This window comes from Tachysurus vachellii, chromosome 11 (assembly GCF_030014155.1).
Source record: "Tachysurus vachellii isolate PV-2020 chromosome 11, HZAU_Pvac_v1, whole genome shotgun sequence".
NCBI classification, from domain to species: domain Eukaryota; kingdom Metazoa; phylum Chordata; class Actinopteri; order Siluriformes; family Bagridae; genus Tachysurus; species Tachysurus vachellii.
In genome coordinates, this window is record NC_083470.1 from 24,891,699 (window position 1) to 24,914,947 (window position 23,249).

A 23,249-nucleotide genomic window follows, 5' to 3' on the forward strand; every position below is an offset into this window, starting at 1 on the left:
GAGAGAGAGAGAGAGAGAGAGAGAGAGAGAGAGAGAGAGAGAGAGAGAGTCTGTGTGTGTGTGTCTGAGAGAGAGACAGAGAGAGTGTGTGTGTCTGAGAGAGAGAGACAGAGAGTCTGTCTGTGTGTGTGTGTGTGTGTGTGTGAGAGAGAGAGAGAGAGAGAGAGAGAGAGAGAGAGAGAGAGAGAGAGAGAGTCTGTGTGTGTGTCTGAGAGAGAGACAGAGAGAGAGTGTGTGTGTCTGAGAGAGAGAGAGACAGAGAGAGTGAGAGAGAGAGAGAGTCTGTCTGTGTGTGTGTGTGTGTGTGTGTGTGTGAGAGAGAGAGAGAGAGAGAGAGAGAAAGAGAGAGAGAGACACAGACAGAGACACACAGACACACACACACACACACACACACACAGACAGACACACACACACACACACACACACACACAGAGACACACAGGCGCTCTCTACTGACAGAACAGAACAGAACTCCCAACAGGGATCATGTCAGGATGAAAATGAACAATATGTCGCACCGTCTCCGTATTTGGAAACGCACTCTTACGCCCTGAATCCTGAAGGTACGTGTTGACGCACAGCCGACGGTTTTATTCTCACTATCATTAATAATATTATTATATTTATTATTATTACTATTGTTGTTGTTATAATCTGAGGTCCAGAAGCCAGAGCGCTCGAGCGCATCCTCGCGCTTGCACCTGCCTGCCATAACAAAGCTAACATGCTAACTGCGCACTATGTGTCTAATATAAAACGTTGTGCTTCACGTGTACGCTTTAATACGGGTTTAAAACGTGTCATAAACACGTACATGTATAAATATGTCTCCCACATCGATTCGCTATCGTTCGCATATCCAGTAACGACAGCGTTATTGTTGTCTTTACACTAGTTGAGTTGTCAAAATGGTTGCCATTGGTGATGAATGTGACTTTCCTTAGCGCTCTGTTGTTAAATCACGTGAAGGTGTATTTTACAATTTAAGGTGTATTTAAAACGGTTTATTCTTCATGTCCGCAATGCAGCTGCGTTTATAACGGACGTGAATTCGGGCTTTTCTACAGAACTGCGCAATATACCGTTTAACCGTTTATATCGTCGTGTAAATCGACATGTCGATATGCAAATTAGGTCATTATTGGTTTAACCAATCGCAACCTTTTGATTTGCATAGCACCTTCCCGAATAATCGATCTTGTGATCTAGCAGCTGAGATGGAAAGCTTTTTTTTGATTGTTTTTGTTTGGTAATTTAGTAAAAGGATTGTTAAAATCGTTTAATGTAAAGCGTTAGAACGTTACATTTCCAACTAGGTACAGAATAACAGACTGATGTGATGTGTTGTGCTCTCGTAGGGACGTAGTCAGCGATAGCGTGGTGTGATGAAAAGTCACCGCTACAAAAAGTTGATTAATTTCCAATAACAGCATGCCATGAACTGTCAAAAGAAACACTTAATGATCACGGATTATTTTTCATACCGCTTTTAATCTGTTTTTTATTATTAGGCTAAGATCTTGTCCATCAGGTAGAAACCTGTCGAAACGACGACGTGTTAGAGAGAGTGCGATAATATAAATGTGTTAGTACATAGTTACAGAAGGGAAAATATTTAGAATCTGGTGTCACCTATGCCCCCTTTTCCACCAGAAAGAACCGGGTGCTGATTCAGAGATAGTGCTGGTGTTGGTTTGAAGTTGGTTCCACTGGCGAGCCTCCTAAGAACCGGATTGCCTTTCCATGGGCTAGAGAGCCATCACAGAGCCAAGTCTTACGTCGCTGTATAAAACGTTATACAGCGACGTTAGCACGTTAATGATTTAATGACGTTCTCTTTTATCTTGTCGGTCACAGTAGCCCCGCCCCCAGCCCCTGACGCAAGCGGTTCTTAAGTCTAGACCAGCAACGTTTTGGTGCTACTTAAGAACCACATTTCCTGGTTCAGAGCCGGTGCTTTGGGTTTCGAAAAAGAAAGAACTGGTTCTAAATTAAGTTCCGAACCAGCACTCAAACTGCCTCGGTGGAAAAGGGGCACTAGATAGTAAGTCTGGTGCCTCTCAAGGTTTCTTCCTCATATCGTCTCAGGGAGTTTTTCACAAATAAATCTGAAGTGAATGAATTGAATGTCATAATAACCAATGTTGTCCATTTTTAAAGCTCCACTGAATGAAAAAAATTATTAAAACAGTAAGATTTCCCTTCAGCAGATAAAACTAAAGTTACTCATTCTGCCCATACAAACAACATCGGTTGTGTTGTAAAGGCTCACTTATAAAAATAGGTAACTTATTAACTTTACCTGGAACAAACAGGAAAAGTTTTTTTTCTTGTCGATTCTCTGAACGCAAGAACCTTGTCTGCGTTCAGTCTCTCAACGATCGCCTTGAATATTATTTACAAGCTGAAAAGTCAATCTGTGTCTAATGCAACGAAACCTGGAAGCACATTTTTGATCTCTGCTTGCTTTTGTATCCTTTAGATATGTTGATAAGTAAAAACAAATCTTCTCCCTTCCAAAGAAGGAAACCCAAAATCTCTTCTTTCTTCCAAATTCCTGGCATGATTGACGGTAGCTGTCAGTGTCACACAAAGTGTTACGAGCTGCTTCATTATGTCAGCATACCTGTACTTGGCTGAAAGCATAAATTATTATACTGATGATACCAAATGGAAGTAATTGCCATCTTAAAAGCTTGTACTTACTCTATTTTGTTCATCACGCTCATCTAAAGACTAAAGCTCATGGTTTGTCAGCTTTTATCAGCTACTAGCCTTCATCACTGTCTGTTTCCGTTAGCTGGAGATTCTCTCTAAAAGGTTTGTCTTGGGTTTCTTTCTTTCACTCCTGACAGGTCAGGTGTAAATTGATGTATCACTGACTTGAAGCAATAGCCAGAAATATAGTAGGCTGATTGCTTTTCAAAGCACGGGGCAAAGTGTATGTGTGTGTATAAGCGAAGCTCTCAGACTTTCCTCTGGTGCTGTAGCTCATTGATTATTAATGCTGAAGAGGAAATGCAGCATTGCCTGAGAGAGAGTGAAAGAGGGAATCTGTCTCGAGGGCATGGACATAGATAGACCAAAGCTCGGCAACTGAGGACGTCGTGACAGAAAAATGAATAGAGAAATAGAGATAAGCAAAAAAAAAAAAAAAGAAACCAGAGAGTTGCTGGAACAAAAAAAGGGGTGGAATTAATTAATTAATTTATTTTTACAAATGGTAAAATGTTGAGAGAACAAAGGTGGAGAATTAAAGAAGGAAAAAAGGAATGCAGTGAAGATGTTAAGGAGGTACAAAGTGAAAGGGAAAAAGGAAAAGGAGAGACAAAAGAAGGAAAGAAGTGAAAAAAAGGAAATGGAGAAGTGAACGAAACGGAGGTGAAGTGAAGGAGCCAATAAGGAGGTGGAGAAGTGAAGGGGCAAAACAAGAAAAGAAGAGGAGTGAAAAGAAGGTTCAAAAGAGAAGGAAAAGGAAGATGAGGATATTGCATATATTGCAGTGATAATATCCATCAATATTGCAATAAAAAAATTGGAGAGGTGAAGGAACGAAAAGGAAATTAGGGAAACAGGTACCAATTTCAAAAAGGTGGAGGTTTGAAGAAGCAAAACATTAGGAGGAAAGTAGAAGAAAAGTGGAAAAGTGAAGAGTCAGAAAACCAGGTCGAGAGATAGAGAGGAAAGCAGTTTTGCTGGTGAGGTCTGGGGCTTGTGCGTCCTGTCTGTAGGTGAGTGTCATCTTGCATTTTCCTCCTTCAGATGAGTGCAGCATCAGATAAAACCAGACTCCAGCATCAGCTCTTCAACAATTTTTAGCTACACCACAAATGCTTCGTAAGGCATTGAGCAAATCCAGGAGTTCAGCCTTTCAGACTTACGGTAAGTGGAGCTGCTGCTGGTGAGCTCAGAAAGCCAGACTCACTCTCTTACTTGAGGTAACTGTCATCTTAGCCTTTTATTATTTTAATAAGACATATATAACTAAGTAAGAAATGTAATGAATTTCTGGCTTAATTTACACCCCAGTGCATGAGATAGACAGATATCAACATCCTGAAATGTTTCAAGGTGTACTGTTGAGGAGAGTGAGTCTGGCCTTCTGGAACAACGTCTAGCGAATGTACATCACATGATAGGATTTATGTCACGTGCCTCTCCAAGAACAGGTCATTAAATCTGTCTAGCATATTAATGATATGCAATTTTTAGATTACTATAAGCAATAAGTGAAGGTAATAACCTGAGCGCCATTGGTGAATCACCGTCCCCCAGGAGCCGCCCGGGTTCTCACTGCAACCTAACTGCTAAATGTGGCGACGTCATGGCCGGTGATGGGAAGACGCTTGTGTTTCAGGAAGCAGCCGGATGTTTTACCATCCAGCGTATTGGATATCCATCAACGTCAGGAGCAGCTGAGCTCACACACACTTAGATCGCACACAAATATGGCTCATTAATAATAGTCTGTCTGACTCTGCCGTCACTCCGTCTTTCTTTCTGTTTTAGGCAAATGTGGGTCATCAGGCATCGCCGTCGCTTGCGTTAAATAACAAACGCTCACACAGAAAGTCATTCGCTAATAAGTGTGTGTTACTTAGCACTCATCGAGGTGAGGTCAGATGTTTTATTAATGATGATGATGTAAGTCTGAGCTCTCAGCCGTCACACAAGTGAGAGGAGTATGATTACGTGTCCCTCAAATACACAAAGAATTGAGCACCTACTGTATATCATCCCTCAGAGTGTGTCTACAGTATGTGTCACTGTTGTTTTTTGCATATTGGTCCATATTTGAAGGGTCAAAAACAGAGAAGCATTAATAACAATATTGTTTTGTGCTTTTTCTGCATATATTATCACTGTCAGAACTTTGAGTAGTGACCACACTGATATGATCCGGCCAGTAATCGAGTCTCAGTATCAGACAGGTATGTGTGACCAGTACTGCACCGGTAGGCCGTGTGTTATACATGTACATATTTTTAGGTCTTTTGCTTTAAGGTTGTTAAAATGTAGTAGTAATACTTGTTTTTGGTAGTGCTGACTTTTTTCTAGATTGTTTTGTGTGTCATCAGTCCCTTGTGCTAGTAAAAGGTCCTAAGCTTTATATACTTTACAGATTTCTGTTATTCAAACTTCTCTGGGAACGTTCAACAGTGAATGCTGGCGTCCCAAAATCATGGCCTATTGTTACAACCTGAAACCTTTTTTCTCAAGAACATTTATCAGTACAGGGACAAACCTGACCAGTCCCTGTATGATGCAATAAGGTGAGAGTGCTTAGAAATGTCTAGGAATGGTGGTTAGCTAGGCTAATAACCAGAACCCTCATGTGACAACATGCTGGTGCTTTTTTCTACCTTGACTGTGAAGAGTCTTTTTTATGGTACTCGGTTACAAGGTTAAAACAGTTCTCTAATAGAAGAAGTTTTTACAGTCACACATACATTATCTCAGCTCAGGAAGTCTGGGAGATCAGAGCACACATATAGCAACCATGGAACAGAGAGGGTTAAGGACCTTGCAAAAGGCCCAATGGCTCAATGAACCCCCAAACTTCAGATCATCAAACCAGAACCTTAAACTTTTGGGCCATTGCTGCCTTAACACTATTTAATGGTTGTGTTTACCTGGTCTCCTGCAGGCATATTTCTGATGCACTTACTGTATTGGTGCCTTGGTAGTCAGGCATAAGGCTTTCCTTCAAATTCCCTTGCCCCTTAATAGCCTAGTTGTAGAAACTACCAGAAAGCTTACAACCTTTCCAATGGCTCTCTAAACATCACAAAATATATAATATCCAGTAGCCTGGGCAAACAACCAGATCAAGTCTAGAGCTGCCACCAGTCACTGATAAGATCTTCCTCATCATCCCAGCTCCCTATTCCTGACAAACAGATTTGGTAGCATTGGGTTAAATTATTCTGGGAAACAGGGAATTGATGGTTACCGTCTTGCTTGGTTCCACGCTATTGACCTGATTGTGCCTTCTGGTGTAGCTTCCTTTAACTTTTGATTCAGTGAGGATATGTTTGAAACTGAGAGCAGCACAAATTATGAACCTTTCCCCTCCATTGGTTAAGGTTCCTTGCTGAGGAAAGGATTTCATATGTTGCACTGAGCAGGAAGTAGTTTTGGCTTGTATCTCTCTGCCATATGGCCTTCCAGCTGAGCTTCCTTCTCGTCATGCTTTCCCAGTTTCACACTGTCCCCGTCCAGCATATTAGACAAACAGGGTGTTCTTTGCTGCCTCTTCCAATCTGTTAAATTCTGACACAACAGATTTTGTTGTTTGTGAGATTACCTTATATCAGCAGCATCTGTTCTTATCCATCTTTAGCCATCTCCTTCCTACCCTGAAGCCACGGTTGTTGCTGTGTATGTTCTGGCTGTATGATTATAGTCTTGCAGGGTTAGATGATACCTCTTAGTACTAATATTATTAACCAAATACATTCAACCCTTTACACCTTCCCTTGCACTGATATATAGGTACACACAAAATACACACCAATCCAATACCACGAGTAGCCTATCACTAGTTACCTGCATGTATATCCTCACATAAATGTTAACCTTGGTGACTCAAGTAATGAAGGCTATGGGTTGAGGATTGGGGATCAAGTTGGTCATCGTTGCCAAGCTGCCACTACTTGGCCATTAACCCTTTTTGTTCAAGGGGCGCTGTAGCACAGCTGACCCTGTGCTCTGACCCCAACCTCCAAAAGTCGGGATATGCAAAGAAAGCGTTTCACTTGCCCCTTTTCCACCGAGGCAGTTTGAGTGCTGGTACGGAGCCTAATTTAAAATCAGTTCTTTCTTTTTCGACAGCCAAAGCACCGGCTCTGAACCAGGAAAAGTGATTCTTAAGTAGCACCAAAACGTTGCTGCTCTATACTTAAGAACCGCTTGCGTCAGGAGCTGTGGGCGGGGCTACTGTTAACGCATTTGACAATGTACCTTAAGTATACTAATGTTTAATACACTTTTACTTTACCGCAATATGATACATTATCAGCACACATGATCGTAGGTAGCTACATGCTAAGGCTAACTTTTTTCTGTGTTAATGATAAAATAACGTTATGTACTTTCTCTATTTCAACCTCGGTTTTTACAAATTACACGGAGCTGCACGTACACGTTGGATTCGCTATGTTTGCATGCCAATGTAGGTTCACAAAGCCATGAGCATTAACAGTAAAGCAACATCTGCCATTGTTGATGTTGTGTTTGTGTTTGCCGCTGCTGCGCTAAAATTGCTGGGACACGTGACACGTATACAGTGACGTCAGACTCGGCTCTGTGATGCTCTCTAACCGATGGAAAGGCAAACCGGTTCTTAGAAAGTTCGCCAGTGGAACCAACTTTGAACCAGCACCAGTGCTAGCTCTGAACCAGCACCCGGTTCTTTTTGGTGGAAAAGGGATAACTGTGCTGTAATGTATATGTGACAAAAAATAAAGGCTTCTTTTTATTCAAACTTAGTCCCTTGCATCTGTGTCTCGTCTCTCTGCTCCCCTCCTCCTCGTCTGCAATCCTCTGAACGTCCAGTTGACACGTTTATTAGATTTCATGATCAATATTAGAGCCGGACTGTAGGGATGGAGGAGGATGATCCTCAGTGAATTATTCAGACTGCAGGAGATTCAGGCCTGATTTAGAGCCTCTAATCAACCCGACTCATAGGATAAGTGCACATTTATGTGATTGAAGTATGTAATAATTTGATAATCCTTTGAAAAGCTTTGCATCAGTTTACTAAGCTGCAGCACAGACTAAATGATCACACTGCAAGAATCTGATTTGAGGCTTTGCGTCCTTTTTGAGATTTGTGATATTTGACTGTGGTTTATCCATTCATCCAGTTTCTTTATCGCTTATCTTACACAGGGTCACAAAGAACCTGGAGTCTATCCCAGGGCTGTCAGGACGGGGTGGTGTAGGGGACATCCTGGAAGGGGTGCCAGTCCATTGCAGGGCACAAACGCACACAAATTAAGGGAAGACGTCTCGACTATGGAAAATTGCAGCTTCTTTTAGTCAGTTCCCTCATTAAACATGATGGCTCACAAGCTAGCATTATAGCAAACAGGCTTAAGTGTGACCTAGCAAGCTACTGAGCGGTTAAATTCCCCCAACTTCAACATGGGTGGGAGTTTAAAAAACCTAACTGGCCCAGCTTTCTGGGTGGGAGGGAAGAACTTGACGTGATCTAACTCAGAGAATTGCTAGTCAGTCATGGGCCCTTGTGTGTATATTATTGTATAATCCCTTTTATTTTTTAAGCAAAATTCAAATCGTATTAGTGCGGCTTAACTCCATGGTCCCAGGATCGATCCTGATCTTTGAGTTAGTGTCATATAGTTTCTGTGCATGTTCCCCCCAACTGTTTTTCTCCCACCTTCCCAATACATTCCAGTAGGTGGATTAGCTAATCGAACTCACCCTGGGTGTCAGTGAGCATGTGCAGGCTGATGTCTCCTTCAGGTTGTATTCCAACCTCATAAGACAGGATGAAGTTCAGGCCGAAGCAGTTACCGAAAGTAAAACGTACCAAAATTGAGCGGAGGTTTCTTGTTAATTGTGAGTTAAGTAACTTGCTGATGTAATTACGCAAGATAGCTAGAAAGGTGAACGGCAAGGCGTTGGTGCGTGGTTACCGCTTCCGTCCGGACACTTGCCATTTCTCACAGTGAGTCATTACGGTAAACATGCTAACTTATGAACTAGCATTATAGCTAAAATAGGATCAATCTTAACAGTAACCGGTAACTATACTATCTCTAACGGTGGCATTGGTTTGGTTTAATTTGTTTAACTTTGAAAGTGAAAGTGACATGACATACAGCTAAGTACGGTGACCCATACTCAGAATTCTTTCCCTGCATTTAACCCATCCAAAGTGCACACACACAGCAGTGAACACACACCGTGAACAAACACCCGGAGCAGTGGGCAGTCATTTATGCTGCGGCGCCCGGGGAGCAGTTGGGGGGTTTGGTGCCTTGCTCAAGGGCACCATAGTTGTGGTATTGCCAGCCCGAGACTGGAACCCACAACCTTAGGGTTAGGAGTCAAACTCTACAACCATTAGGCCACGACTTCCCCCACAAGTTGAGGATGTTCACATATATTTTTTTGGTCCTCCTTGAAGCGGTGTTAAAACAAAGTCGTTTTGATGGTACGATGGTTAATAAGTTGTGTTTGACTTGACTCAGAAATGTCGGAGTATAGAATTACTTAACTGCAAATGAGCTATATATAGTTTGCTCCACTCAAACACCAAAAGCTTATGAACTAGCAGTAAGCCAGCTAGCTAATGTGAGTGATATAGATAGTGACCTTTACAGTGCTGAAGACTTCTTCCCAACTTTCTGAGAATAAATTCTTTTCTCAGTTCAGAGTCACGAACCTCAGGCGAACTCAGTCGAACAGGGAAGGGAAGAAGTGCCTCATTAACGAGGCGAGCGCGTGACGTTCCTGCCCGTGAGAATGAAAAGTCGACGCTCAGGTCGTGTGTCGGTGCGAATGAACAAGGTCGAAGTCTTATTTTAAGTCTGCATCATCACAGATTCATGCAGACTGATTATGCAGAGATGCAGCTTACTCCCTCTCTCCATCTGTAACCAGTTCAGGGTGATGGCTCTCCAGCTGCTCCTGTCCCCTGCTGCTGTTAGACCTCTTTTCTTTTTATCTCCTTTTCAGTCTGCTGCCTACTTTAACAAGCCACAACACTGTCATTAGCTATTCATGGCTCTTTGTTCTGAAAGGCAGTATGATGATAGGGAAGAATAGTGCTATCAGGAGAAAATAAGGCAGCACTTAGAGTGTGTGTGTGTGTGTGTGTGTGTGTGTGTGTATAACCTGCTTGTTATTCCATCAGTTCAGCATAGCTTTTGTCCCTGATTCAACCATGTTCACATTGCATTTGCTCTCAAACACACACACACACACACAGTGTACCTCCTCATGGTTATAGAGGACGTGTGAGTTGTATCAGCTGAAATAACATGCTAGTTTTAGATGAACATCTATCATGTAGACAGATTAAAACATAACGTGATCAAATTACACTAAAAGATTTCTTTAAACGTCTCTCTCTCTGTCTCGCTTTCTCTCTCTCTCTCTGTCTCACTGGGAAAGTTTCAAAGTCGAATAATCATTACAGAATAATAGACCAGTCACACGTCCACTCATTGTTAATGAAATTCTAATTATTATTACAAAGTCAAGATGATTATGTGGTCTAATTTTCCCCCATTTCAGATTGTTTAGACTTGAACTATGATGTTCTTAATCATTATTTTTTTGCCAACACTACCCATGATGCCAGCTTGTCACATCCTACAGTATGTTTAATAAGCTCTACTCTTCTGGAGAGGATTTTCACTAGATTACGGAGCGGAGATTTGTCCTCGTTCGTCTACAAAAGCTTTGGCGGGATCAGACATTGATGTCAGTTGGTAAGGAGGCTCCAGTTCCAGTGCATAAAAAATGGTGTTCAGTGGAGGTTGAGTCGGAGTGTGCAGGAGATTGAAGTCCTTTCGAACCTTTACCTCCGTAGAGCTCCGTGCTTTGTGCACAGCCGCATTGTCATGCTGTCATGCTCTTAGTTCCAGAGAAGGGATAATTGTACTGGTCCAGCAAACAAAGGGACTTTTTACCCCTGGTCACTTCATGCGTTTTCTGTGATCAGATATCTATCCGATGGTAAAAAGACCAGGTCTAAATGCCCTCAGAAATGTTTTCGAGATGGATATAAGTCGAATCATTCAAACCACTTCAGGAGGTGGTCTGGGACGCATTTCAGATGAAACTGGACAGGTGTAAATGAATGTGGTTGTTCAAGCCACATACGTCAGCGCTATACTCCCCCCAAACGGAAGTACGTCACTCGCAGGTGATCTTTCACCCAGGCGTCTCGTCGGGTCTTAAAATGCGCTGCTGCCGTCAGCGAAAACGCAGCAAACAATAAACACTTTTTTTTGTAGCATAAACGTCGTAACGAGTTTTTTCGTCTACTTTTTGATCGCGTTCTGAAAACCGCATACACCAAAGCGTGTTCCGTTTCAATTACCCCGGAAATGAGGTAAAATATATCTGCATTTTGGGCGGGAGTAGAAAGATCGGATCGATATCCGATTAGCCAAGACGCATTTATGTGGCCTAATGTAAATGGAACAGTTTTAACACATCAGATAGCTATCGGATCAGAGACAACACATGAAGTGACCAGGTGTAAAAAGACCCAAAGATACTCTACACGTTTGTGTGATTCTGGCTTTACGAAGAAGTAAACATATGGGTGTAAAGGTCAGGGTGCGCATACTTTTGCTGCTCTTGTTCCCAAAAATCAAGTATGGGTACAGTATTTGCTTGCTGTGTGAGACGTGAAGAGAGAGAAGTACGGAAAGTTCCAGCAATCTTTATCTTTTAAAACATACCCGATTTCCCAGAAGTAGGCTACAGTACCCTTAACCTCGTTGGTCTGGAATTTGATCCTTTTTAAATTGATTTTTATTTGATTAAGTGGTCACTCAACACTGGTGATTATTGATGTTTATCTGTTTGAAAAAACGTTACCCCGAGTTTCTCTCATCATCACGACTATGAGGCTGGACATCCAGAAGAAACCTGTCCATCTGTATGGGAAGTATGCTTGTTATTGAAAAGCATCATCATCTTCATCATAATCATCATCATCATCGACAGCCTGAGGGAATATCTATTGTCTTTCAGGTTGATTTGTTTATTCTCAAACCTGAAGACCCTAAGCATTACCGTCAGTACATTTATACCACAAACCTTATCTGAACTCATTAAAAACTATGTGTCAGAATTATTGGCACCCCTGTGTAATATTTTGTGGCCATAACAACACTGATCTCTTGTGTATACCGACATGGTCATAAGCATTGTAACGTGATCTGATTTGTTGTTCAAGATGTAAAATCTTCAGAGGAACCAGGAGGTCTTTCTAGTACAACAACACACTGCAACTGGAAGCATGAACTTTATCCCTTGCACCACTAAGCAGATTTCCTAAACTTAATTGTAATAATAAAATAGTCAGCACTAAATAATGTAACACTTAAAATATACATTTTGAGCGTTTTTGTTTTAGAGCTTTTTTTGGAGACGTATCTGCACAGTATCTCATTCTTTTTTTCCCTGCTCTGTTTGCAGCTTTGGTGTGTGTGTGAGCTTGTATGTGTGTGAACTGGTCATCATGGCTTCAGAAAATGTGACCTTGGAGAATCAGCTTCACAGTGCGCAGAAGAACCTGCTGTTCCTGCAGCAAGACCACGCCAACACGCTGAAGGGCCTCCATGCAGAAATACGCCGCCTGCAGCAGCACTGCACTGGTACACACACACACACACACACACACACACACACACACACACACACACACTGTAGTACTTGTGTTTTGTGTGATCATATATGTAACATTATATCGTTTTAATAACATTTAATTAACTGTGTTTAATTACAGGTGTCTCTAACTCTTTTTCACCTGTCTCACTCTCACAGATCTGACATACGAGCTGACCTGTCGCAGTTCTGATCCGAACAGTAAGATCTGTCTGTCTCTCTCTGTCTGTCTCCCTCTCTGTTCCTCTCTCTGTCTCTCTCACTGTCTCTCTCTCTCTCTCTGTCTCTCTCTCTCTCTCTCTCTCTCTCTCTCTCTCTCTGTCTCTCTCTCTCTCTATGTCTCTGTGTCTCTGTCTCTCTCTCTCTGTCTCTCTCACTGTCTCTCTCTCTCTCTCTGTCTCCCTCACTGTCTCTGTCTCTCTCTCTGTCACTCTCTCTCTGTCTCTCTCTCTGTCTCTCTCTCTGTCTCTCTCTCTCTGTCTCTGTGTCTCTGTCTCTCTCTCTCTCTCTCTCTCTCTCTCTCTGTTCCTCTCTCTGTCTCTCTCACTGTCTCTCTCTCTCTCTCTCTCTCTCTCTCTCTCTCTCTCTCTCTGTCTCCCTCACTGTCTCTGTCACTCTCTCTGTCACTCTCTCTCTGTCTCTCTCTCTCTGTCTCTCTTTCTCTGTCTCTCTCACTATCTCTCTCTCTCTCTCTCTCTCTCTCTCTCTCTCTCTCTCACACACACACACACACACACATTTCTTATTTATGTCAATGTATGCAGCCGTCGATGCAGACGTTTGGACCAGGTTTTGTCCTCCTCCTCTCTTCTGTATTCTGGAGAAAGTATTTTTCTTTAGAGTTATTTATTTATTTATTTGTTTATTTATTTATTTATTTTTGAGTGTGTTGACTGTGTTAGTAATTAGTGCTGGTCCTCTGTTGGTGATCCGACCGTTTCAAACTGCAGTGGGCTGTAAATAAGGTTTTAGTGCCACTGCAGAAAAAGAGAAGGAGAAGGAAGAGAGGGAGGGAGAGAGAGATGAGAGAGAGAGAAAGAGAGAGAGAGAGAGAGAGACAGACAGACAGAGATAGAGAAAGACAGAGAGAGAGACAGAGAGAGACAGACACACACACAGAGAGAGAGAGAGAGAGAGAGAGAGAGAGACACAGAGAGAGAGAGAAAAAGAGAGAGATCAGGAGAGAAATAGCCCTCTGTCCCCAAAAACACATACATTATCATGACCATGTGCTGTAACCTGGCAACCAGGCGGCCCGCCCAGCGCACACCCCCTCACACACACACACACACACACACACACACACACACACACACACACACACACACACAAACACTTACACTTACACTTAACACTTACAAAGACACACATACATATAAAAATATACACACGCTTAAAAATACACACACATTTAAAAATATACGCAAAATCACACACAGACACACTCGTTTAAAATTATATACACACACTCACACTTACAAAGACACACATTTAAAAATATACACATGCACCTACACACACACACATTTAAAAATATATACACACTCACACATATATATATACACTTACAAATATCCACATTCACACTTACAAATATACACACTCACAATGACACATATACACCCTCTCTCTCTCACACACACACACACACATACACACACATTTTATTTTTCTATTTATTTATTTGTGTTTGTTTGTCACTGTCACGTACTCTTCTCTTCCTCTGGTCACATCTTGTCCTATTCAGTTAATCTACTCATCTCTGTGTTCTGTTTTTATTTTATTCCCTTCTACTGTCTTTTGTTTTACTGTTTTGTTGCGTAAACCTTTCTGTTCCGTCCGGTTCTGTTTGGGTCTCTCTAGTGTTAATTTCGTCAGACGAGACGAAATATGTTCGTCAACAACCTTTTTTTTTCATGACTAAGACGAGACGATGACAAGACTGCACCGATGTCCAAAATCGCTGACTAAGACTAAATTAACACACATTATTGTTGACGAAAAAAGACGAGACGAAAATGTTTTGTATAAAATAAAAACTAAGATAAAATCTCTCTTCATTTTCGTCTACAATTGTCTCTGCTTTTTCATCAGCTGTTACGCCTTTAAAATATTCAGAACGAGTTCGCGGCTTTGCGCTGTTTAGTGTGTGCGTAGAAACGATTCGTCCACACGCCGCTCAAAAAAAAAAAAAATGTCCACCCCTGGTCTAGGTGGCTTTTTTGTGTTAAATTATATTTCCTGTCGCTGCGCAGGCTCTTTTATTGTACACGACAGCTTATGTCCCGATGACCGGTCTTTGCATTACGATTAAAAGCAGTATCAATAAAGTAAAAAATGTGATGTGCAGTCAAGTTCGAGTGTATGCACTGTTTAAAGGTGCCCTTCCACACAAAACCGTTTTACTTGTATTTTTTGATATGTGTTAGGTCCATATGTGTTTGTGTTGTGTCGTGAATGTGAAAACGAACTGTTACCTCCCCGGTCAGTTCTAGCCACTTACTGTAAAAGAAATAAGGGGAGAAATCAGGTCAGTTGGAAAAGCTGGTCAGTGTGACGTCAGAGTGACTGAGCTCATTACTATTCATGAGCTCTCCCACTTGAGACCACGCCCCTAGAATTCGTGTAGCTCAGTGAGTTTCCTATACAGCAAGGATGGCTGAACGTCAACGGGCTTGTGAAGTAGCCGTTCTGCCGCAATTCAAGGTGATTGTAAACAAATTTCCTCTAGCCTAGGCTACTTATTGCGCTGGGTGAATGAATAGTCATGCTCTCATATCCTAGCGGTTAGCCAATCGGAGCCAAGCATCATAGCTCATTTGAATATTCATGAGAACTGGCGCAAATCGAGCTGAGTCTTCCTGCAGGCTTTCTATACCATACTAGAATGGCTTGAAACAAGGTAATTTTTTCCACAAAAATATGTTACTGAGTCCATGGTAAACTTCAGACATTACCACAAAAGTAATGAAATACGTGTGGCAGGGCACCTTTAAACGTGTGTTCTCAACATCTCACTGATTCTTTTGTGATTCGCGGACTGTAAATAGGTTGTATTTTAGGCCCACAGTAAAGTAGGACTATTCTTTTCAGTTTTTTCTGAGTATATTTATTTTATTTCTGATTTGAACAGAAACATGAGACACAAGGCGACCAAAACAGTTTTAAAAACCTTTGTAACTTAAGTTGTCAGTCGGAGTCTGTTGGGCCCCAGCTTTTGAATTGTGTTGGTTAAAATAAAATACTCTTCAGAACAGGTTCATCATTTGTGAATGTGTCTCCTAAATCAGACATCGAAAACCAGACACGTTTAACATTTGCATTCAACAAAAATCATTCAACAAGTGTATTTTGTCAGGTAATTATGACATTTAACCAATGTTTGAGATGTGAAACACTTTTTTTACTGAAATGTTTATCAGTAATAATCTCAGTAATAATGTTATTTTAAAAAAGACTACAATTTTTTGACTAAAACTAGACTAAAATGAAAAGACTATTAAAACTTGACAAAAGCCCTATTCGGACGGGACTAGTTTTACAGGGGGTCGTTAGAGAAATTTCAGTTTCACAGACGTACTTTGTGATGTTAATCCCGTCCGAATCTGCCATGTCTGTCTTTTTCTCACACGACCTGTGTAAAAATTCCAGAGCAAATTACCTACTGTACTGTTTTTCAGCAAAATCGGCGCTCCTCTGAGAAATCTAATCCCCTCTGAATGCGAATGTCTGTTATTGCCGGAAATGTTTTTTCCAAAACGCGTTTTCTTGTCTGTTTTGGTCAACTTGAACTACTGTATTTACCCTAGCGCACCGTTATTCAAGTTTCTGCTTTCTGTACACCAATAATGGATGTAAATGTGTTTGCTACCCTACCCAAACCTTGTGGTTGTGTATACAATTACAACAAAAATTCAAACTGAACCTGAAACGTAGGTTCGCTCCAAACAGAAATTAAACCCAATGTTTCCTCCCGACTCCAGTGTCGTGCTGCTTTCTTTTTCGCCGCCACTTTACTATTGATCGGTCATATGACCGTACGCAATCCACGCATCCTGGACATGTGGTCTTGTGCAACGCCCACATGTAAAACACAGACACTCCTACCTCCGTAATAAACACAGAGATGTTAGTACCGTACGAATCCATACATGAAATGACAGACGTCGGCTGAAAAACATTCTAACTCAAACGTTGTTTGGAAAACTAGTCCCGTCCGAATAGGGCTTAAGATACCTTGAGTTTTCTTTTGATAGTCGACTAAAACTAGACTAAAATGACAAGACTTTTAGTCGACTAAAACTTGACTAACAAAAAAAGATATGTGAATGACTAAATATGACTAAAACTAACAAGGACATTTGGCACAAGACTAAGACTAAAGCCCTATTCGGACCAAAACAGACAAGAAAGCGCGTTTTGGAAAAAAACATTTCCGGCAATCACAGACATTCGCATTCAGACGGGATTAGATTTCTCAGAGGAGCGCCGATTTTGCTGAAAAACAGTAGGTAATTTGCTCTGGAATTTTTACACAGGTCGTGTGAGAAAAAGACAGACATGGCAGATTCGGACGGGATTAACATCACAAAGTACGTCTGTGAAACTGAAATTTCTCTAACGACCCCCTGTAAAACTAGTCCCGTCCGAATAGGGCTTAAGACTAAGACTAAATTAAAGATAGGTGACGAAATGAACACTAGGTCTCTCCTCCATCGTACTCTGCTGTTTTCCACTCCATTCGTGTGTGTTCTGTTTTCCGCTCCGTTTAACTCAGTTCTGTCATTTTCTTCCTCTGTTTTATTCCTTTATGTCCTGTTGTGTTCCATTTCATTCGGTTGTGTTGTATCCTGTTCTGGATGATGTTTTGTTGTATCATGTTTCACTTGATTCTGTTCTATTTTATTTTCTTCTTCTTTTTCATCTTTTCTCTTCTGTTCCCTCCCTTCAATCCTTCTTTTGCAGCTCATTTTGTCGGGTGTGAGAACGCAGGGTCAGCCTGCGTCAGCATCATTGCGGCATTACTGTAACCGAGAAGCGTAGAATTCGATTAAACTCTACTGTGAGGTTTGTATTTGGTAAAGATGTACTTAGAGACACGTCTTCTCCGGGCCTGAGCGAGAAGACGATTTCAGTCCTCTGTGATGGAGGCTTCAGCTCAGGAAACAGCGCAGATCCGAAGTAAAGCAGGACTAAATTACAAGTTACAGCAGACCGGCTCTCTGGAGCCAAATAGAAACCTTGGTGCTCATGTAGCTTGTGTAAGTGAGCCTGGTGTCTTCTTCGGTCTCTGATGCTGTTTTTGTGGCCATAAATGAAGTCGCCTGTATGTGGAGCAGCTCAACAGGGAGCGTGACATGAGAAATCCCTCGCTTTCGTTTCCTACAGCAACGTACTGGCCAAAATGACACAGACTCATAAAATGTCTGATGGAAGACGTTAATAAGAGATTATGAGCCGATCTACACTCCGGTGAACTGACGAGGATATTTATCCACATCATGAACTCAAAACATGTTTGTTTTCTAAGCAGAAATGTCTGAATGTCTGCCTGGAAAATGGGGATTAATGAATGATTTATACAGACAGAATGTGAGACAGGGGGGCACGGTGGCTTAGTGGTTAGCACGTTGGCCTCACACCTCCAGGGTTGGGGGTTCGATTCCCGCCTCCGCCTTGTGTGTGGAGTTTGCATGTTCTCCCCGTGCCTCGGGGGTTTCCTCCGGGTACTCCGGTTTCCTCCCCCGGTCCAAAGACATGCATGGTAGGTTGATTGGCATCTCTGGAAAATTGTCCGTAGTGTGTGATTGCGTGAGTGAATGAGAGTGTGTGTGTGCCCTGCGATGGGTTGGCACTCCGTCCAGGGTGTATCCTGCCTTGATGCCCGACGACGCCGGAGATAGGCACAGGCTCCCCGTGACCTGAGGTAGTTCGGATAAGCGGTAGAAAATGAGTGAGTGAGTGAGAATGTGAGACAGGAAGTAGCTCTAACCATCAGTTGTTGTTGTTGTTGTTGATGTTGCTGTAGAGATGGTACAAGAAATAGGATTACGCCAAAGCAGCGCTAATGCACATGGGCTAATGCATTATCTGCAGCTTGTACACTCTCTCTCTCTCTCTCTCACTCACACACACACACACACACACACACACAGCAATCAACTGCAAGGCTTTTTAGGAATATTAATTGCTACCTAGACTGAGTAAAAACATGACAGGTAGCACATAGTTTATAAGCAGCCTGTCACGAGACAGTTAATCGCCTGTCAGCTTCACGTCACGTCTCTCAGATTCGTCTCACACACCTTCCCCCACATCCTGCAGAGTATTAAGTGATGAAGCAGTAGAGAGTATAGAGGTTTAGTCGGGTTTACACACGCATGAGATCATGGATCCATGTGATCGGATGATAGGAAAGGTCAGATGGAGAGATGAACCTTGTGTGAGTCACACCGTGAGTCACACCACGTGAGCTCATCCAGAGAGAGGACGTGAGAGAGGGAGACGAGGGGAAGAGACAGGGAGAGAGATTGGGAGAGAGGGACAAGGTTCTAAAGAAAGGAGGAGAAAGAGGGTAGAGAGATAGGGAGAAAGGGGGAATGTGAGAAAGGGAGAAGGAGAGGAGAGAGAGGGCAGATGGAGAGAAATAGAGAGGGAGAAAGAGAAGAGAGAAAGAGCGTGGGAGAGAGGGAGAAGGAGAAAAGAGAGGAGGAAGAATGAGGGAGCAAGAGAGACAAGGAGAGAGAGAGAGAAACAGGGAGAGAGAAAGAGAGAGTAGGAGAAAGGGAGATGGAGACAAAGGGAGCGGGGAAAGAAGAGGGAGCAAGAGTGATGAGGAGAGAGAGAGAGAAAGAGACAGGGAAAGAGAGAGTAGGAGAACGGGATACAGAGACAAAGAGAGGGGGAAAGAAGAGTTAGCAATAGTGATGAGGAGAGAGAGAGAGAGAGAGAGAGAGAGAGAGAGAGAGAGAGAGAAAGAGACAGGGAAAGAGAAAGAGAGAGTAGGAGAAAGGGATACAGAGACAAAGGGAGGGGGAAAGAAGAGGGAGCAAGAGTGATGAGGAGCGAGAGAGAGAGAGAGAGAGAGAGAGAGAGAGAAAGAGACAGGGAAAGAGAGAGAGTAGGAGAAAGGGATACAGAGACAAAGGGAGGGGGAAAGAAGAGGGAGCAAGAGTGATGAGGAGAGAGAGAGAGAGAAAGAGACAGGGAAAGAGAAAGAGAGAGTAGGAGAACGGGATACAGAGACAAAGAGAGAGGAAAGACAGAGGGAGAGTGGGAGATGGAGAGAAAGAGAGACGAGGAGAAAGAGAGTGTAGGAGAAATGGAGATGGAGACAAAGAGAGATGGGGTAATGTTATAGCAGCTGTATACAGAGTTTCCTTCAAAAGCTTCTCTTTATTCTCTCACTTGAGAGAGAGAACAAATCAATCAGAAAACACGACCTGTTCCTTGGTCCTGAAGACCTTCCTTTAGCTGACACTGGAGACTCCTTCCATCCTCGCTGTGATCGGAGCCCTGTGTATGCGCTGTCTCATGACAACGTTATACTAAGGACTTTAGCATTTTGCATTTTTACTTAACCCCACATTGGAGTGGCAGATTTTCCTTCAAGCATTGTGTGTGTGTGTGTGTGTGTGTGTGTGTGTGTGTGTGTGGGTGTGGGTGTGGGTGTGGAGCAAAGCTGAAGGTCAGTAGAGGGTGAGATGCTCCTCAACACTCCTATCGATTAGGAAAGTAACAGGAGACAACTTCTCTCTCTCTCTCTCTCTCTCTCTCTCTCTCTCTCTCTCTCTCTCTCTCTCTCTCTCTCTCTCTCTCTGTCTGTCTGTTGTGTACATTTGTGGCCCCACCCTGTTTGATAGATACAGAGGGAGAGCGAAAGAGAGAGAGAGAGAACAGATAGAATGACTTTCGATTTTCTAAAAATATCTGGCGTGTACTTTGTGCTAGTGCGTAGTGTGACTGGGCGTTATATCGTGTGTGTTTGCGTGCTAGCAAAGCGACTCTTCTGCACGTAACTAGCAGTCTTATTATTTGTAAGGACAAGGATAAATTATATGCAGCTTCATTATGGTTATCAAATACCTTCAGTGACTCAGACTTGAAGATGCATCTTTAGTGGGTCACGGGCTGAAGGACGTAGGAGGGCGGAGTCGAGAACACGACACAGGTGATGAAAGGCGATTAAAGTTCTCATGTCACCCACATAATCATACACAGTACGACGTAGTGAAACGCTTTAGAATAGAGACGGAAGTCAGCGCTGCCCTCTAGTGTAGATATAACATCCTGTCCTTTCCAGCCTTTAAACGCTGATGGATCTGAGGAGCTGGAAATGTGATTTTAACACATAAATATGATTAGTATATTAAAGGTAAGGGTCAGTTGTTATACCAGGCCAACAAGATGGATTGTGATGGATGCTTCTGTTTAACACGCTTATAATCATGGAGTTTATTATAGAAATCTCATTACTGCTGATCGCCTCACAACTCCAGGGTTGGGGGTTCGATTCCCGCCTCCGCCTTGTGTGTGTGGAGTTTGCATGTTCTCCCCGTGCCTCGGGGGTTTCCTCCAGGTACTCCGGTTTCCTCCCCCGGTCCAAAGACATGCATGGTAGGTTGATTGGCATCTCTGGAAAATTGTCTGTAGTGTGTGATTGCGTGAGTGAATGAGAGTGTGTGTGTGTGCCCTGTGATGGGTTGGCACTCCGCCCAGGGTGTATCCTGCCTTGATGCCCGATGACGCCTGAGATAGGCACAGGCTCCCCGTGACCCGAGGTAGTTCGGATAAGCGGTAGAAGATGAGTGAGTGAGAATGAGTCTGTCATTACTGCTGAGGGAGAAATCAAAATCGCTGCTTAAAATAACATTTAATTTATAATGTATATTCTTGTCATGCACTAGGTAGTCATTAGTGTCAAATGAGTGTATGAGGGCATGTTAAAAACATTCTGTGTGTGTGTGTGTGTGGCAGATGATGGCGAGGCCCGTTGCAGAGAGCTACAGTGTCGCTGTGAGGAGCTGGAGGAGCAGCTGAAGGCCAAAGAACAGGAGAACAATGAGCTGCTGCGGGAGCTCGAGCAGAAGAACGCCATGATCTCTGTGCTGGAGAACACCATCCGCGAGCGTGAAAAGAAGTACCTGGATGAGCTGAAGCTCAAGAGCCACCGGCTGGCTGTGTTATCCGGGGAGCTGGAGCAGAGAGCCGGCACCATCGCCTTCCTCACAGCGCAACTCCATGCCACCAAAAAACGCCTGCTGGAGGGCGGAGCAGCCTTTAAACCGTCCCCACCGGCTGAACCCAGGCTCGACTCGCCCACCAACAGCGCCAGCAAGCAGCCGGACACGCCACGTAGGCGCATGCGCAAGAGCCTTTCACAGCCACTGCACTGCGAGTACACCGAGCTCTACAGGGTGGGTGCGGCTGACGGCAGAAGAATCGTCCTTAGGGACGCCACAGGAACGATGCCCGACCCTGCGCCGTTCCTTCAGGCCCGAGACACACCCGTTAACCCCGAGGAACAGCCAGTGGTACGCGAACGACCCCCTGTAATCCCGCCTATCGCCTCTGCAACAAGCCCCGCCCATGCTCCTCTGCCTCCGAGCCCCAGGCAGCAACGAGTCTCTGCCCACGTCGGTGTGGCACACAGGATTCATCACCCAGCTGCAGAAGTGGAGACGCTCGCTGTGGATCAGGTTAGCGGAGAAAAAGTGGTGCGTAAAGCATCAGGTACTGACAGAACTGTTTAACACACACACACAATAACAGTGTCTTACACTTATACTGATTACAGCCAATGCAGTATGAGCAGGACTGAAACACACACACACACACACACACACACACACACACACACCCAAGCAGTGTATAGAAATCACACTATATATCTCTGAGTACTATAACATTGGAATAATTCATGTAGCCACACAAACACAGCCTGAACAAAGCGTTTAAAACACTGGACACACTCGGAGACACTCCAGCTTGACGGGTCGGTGACATAAACAGGAGAACAGACGTGTGCTGCTGATGAGGCTAACCGGGACTCGAGTCTCTCTATAACCTGCTGTTTATGCAAAACTGCAACAAGCAAAGAACAAGAGAATTTTTTCATGTTCAATACCACATCTTTTTTTTTTTTTTTTTTGGAAGCCGAGAGCACGCATGCCAAATGTTTCTCTTTTCTTACCTCACTCTCACGTTAAAGACCCGATTTCGGTCATCGTCTGGTTCTCTTTGTTGTTGTTTATTTTTTTTTTTCCCTCAAACCTCAGTGTAAACAGCCAAATCTCGTCATCGCCTTTCGGTCTAGATGCATATTTATTGATGCGCACTGCAGTAGTAAAGCAGGTTTGCACTGTCCTTCTGCCTCGTCTGTACACGTCGCTCACATTACTGTAGACTCCTGCTGCTTTCTCTAACTGTAACACATAAAGCAAGTGAGATAACAAACAAACATGGCTTCCTGGATTTTATTGAAAGGTTTCACACGCATACAGTACGTGTTGTTACGGGTGTAAAAATTGTTGCATTTCAGGACTCTATAAATTGCAGAATTCGAATGATTTCTTGGGTGAATTCTCTCAGAATAGACGGCGTCTTAAACAATTATTAACAGATACAATTATGAACTACACTTAAAGTAAGATGTCCAAAATAATGTCAATATTTTATTTATTTATCCAATCAGAGTAACTTATACACTGTATAAAACGAAAACGCACGTGCTGGATCAAGTGCTATTTATAATATATAATATATAGTAAGATACCAGTTGTGTTAAACTGCTCTGATTGTGACAAATAAAACTAAAACTGTTAATATTGCAATACATTTTATAACCCAGATTCCTATTAGATGTT

The 23,249-nt window shown here is 42.9% G+C and overlaps 1 protein-coding gene across 2 annotated transcripts; it reads left to right on the forward strand.

The window, feature by feature from the left end:
* Nucleotides 1–401: 401 nt before the first annotated feature.
* On the forward strand, nt 402–22,843 carry ccdc92 (coiled-coil domain containing 92). Of its 2 annotated transcripts, XM_060882006.1 has the most exons (5): nt 402–566; nt 3,766–3,885; nt 12,196–12,374; nt 12,544–12,585; nt 21,361–22,843. In XM_060882006.1, exons 3-5 carry the CDS (start codon nt 12,239–12,241, stop codon nt 22,134–22,136), a joined length of 954 nt encoding a protein of 317 aa, XP_060737989.1. In that variant the 5' UTR covers nt 402–566; nt 3,766–3,885; nt 12,196–12,238; the 3' UTR covers nt 22,137–22,843. The 2 variants fall into 2 exon arrangements, with proteins under 2 accessions (XP_060737989.1, XP_060737988.1); XM_060882005.1 differs by lacking the exon at nt 3,766–3,885.
* The last annotated feature ends 406 nt before the right edge of the window (nt 22,844–23,249 follow it).

What these genes read in the sequence shown, in the direction of transcription:
- ccdc92 (XM_060882006.1), top strand. Translation starts at nt 12,239, where the DNA reads ATGGCTTCAGAAAATGTGACCTTGGAGAATCAGCTTCACAGTGCGCAG. An exon ending in CCTGCAGCAGCACTGCACTG is followed by an intron (nt 12,375 to 12,543) that starts GTACACACACAC and finishes TCACTCTCACAG; the next exon opens with ATCTGACATACGAGCTGACC. An exon ending in TCGCAGTTCTGATCCGAACA is followed by an intron (nt 12,586 to 21,360) that starts GTAAGATCTGTC and finishes TGTGTGTGGCAG; the next exon opens with ATGATGGCGAGGCCCGTTGC.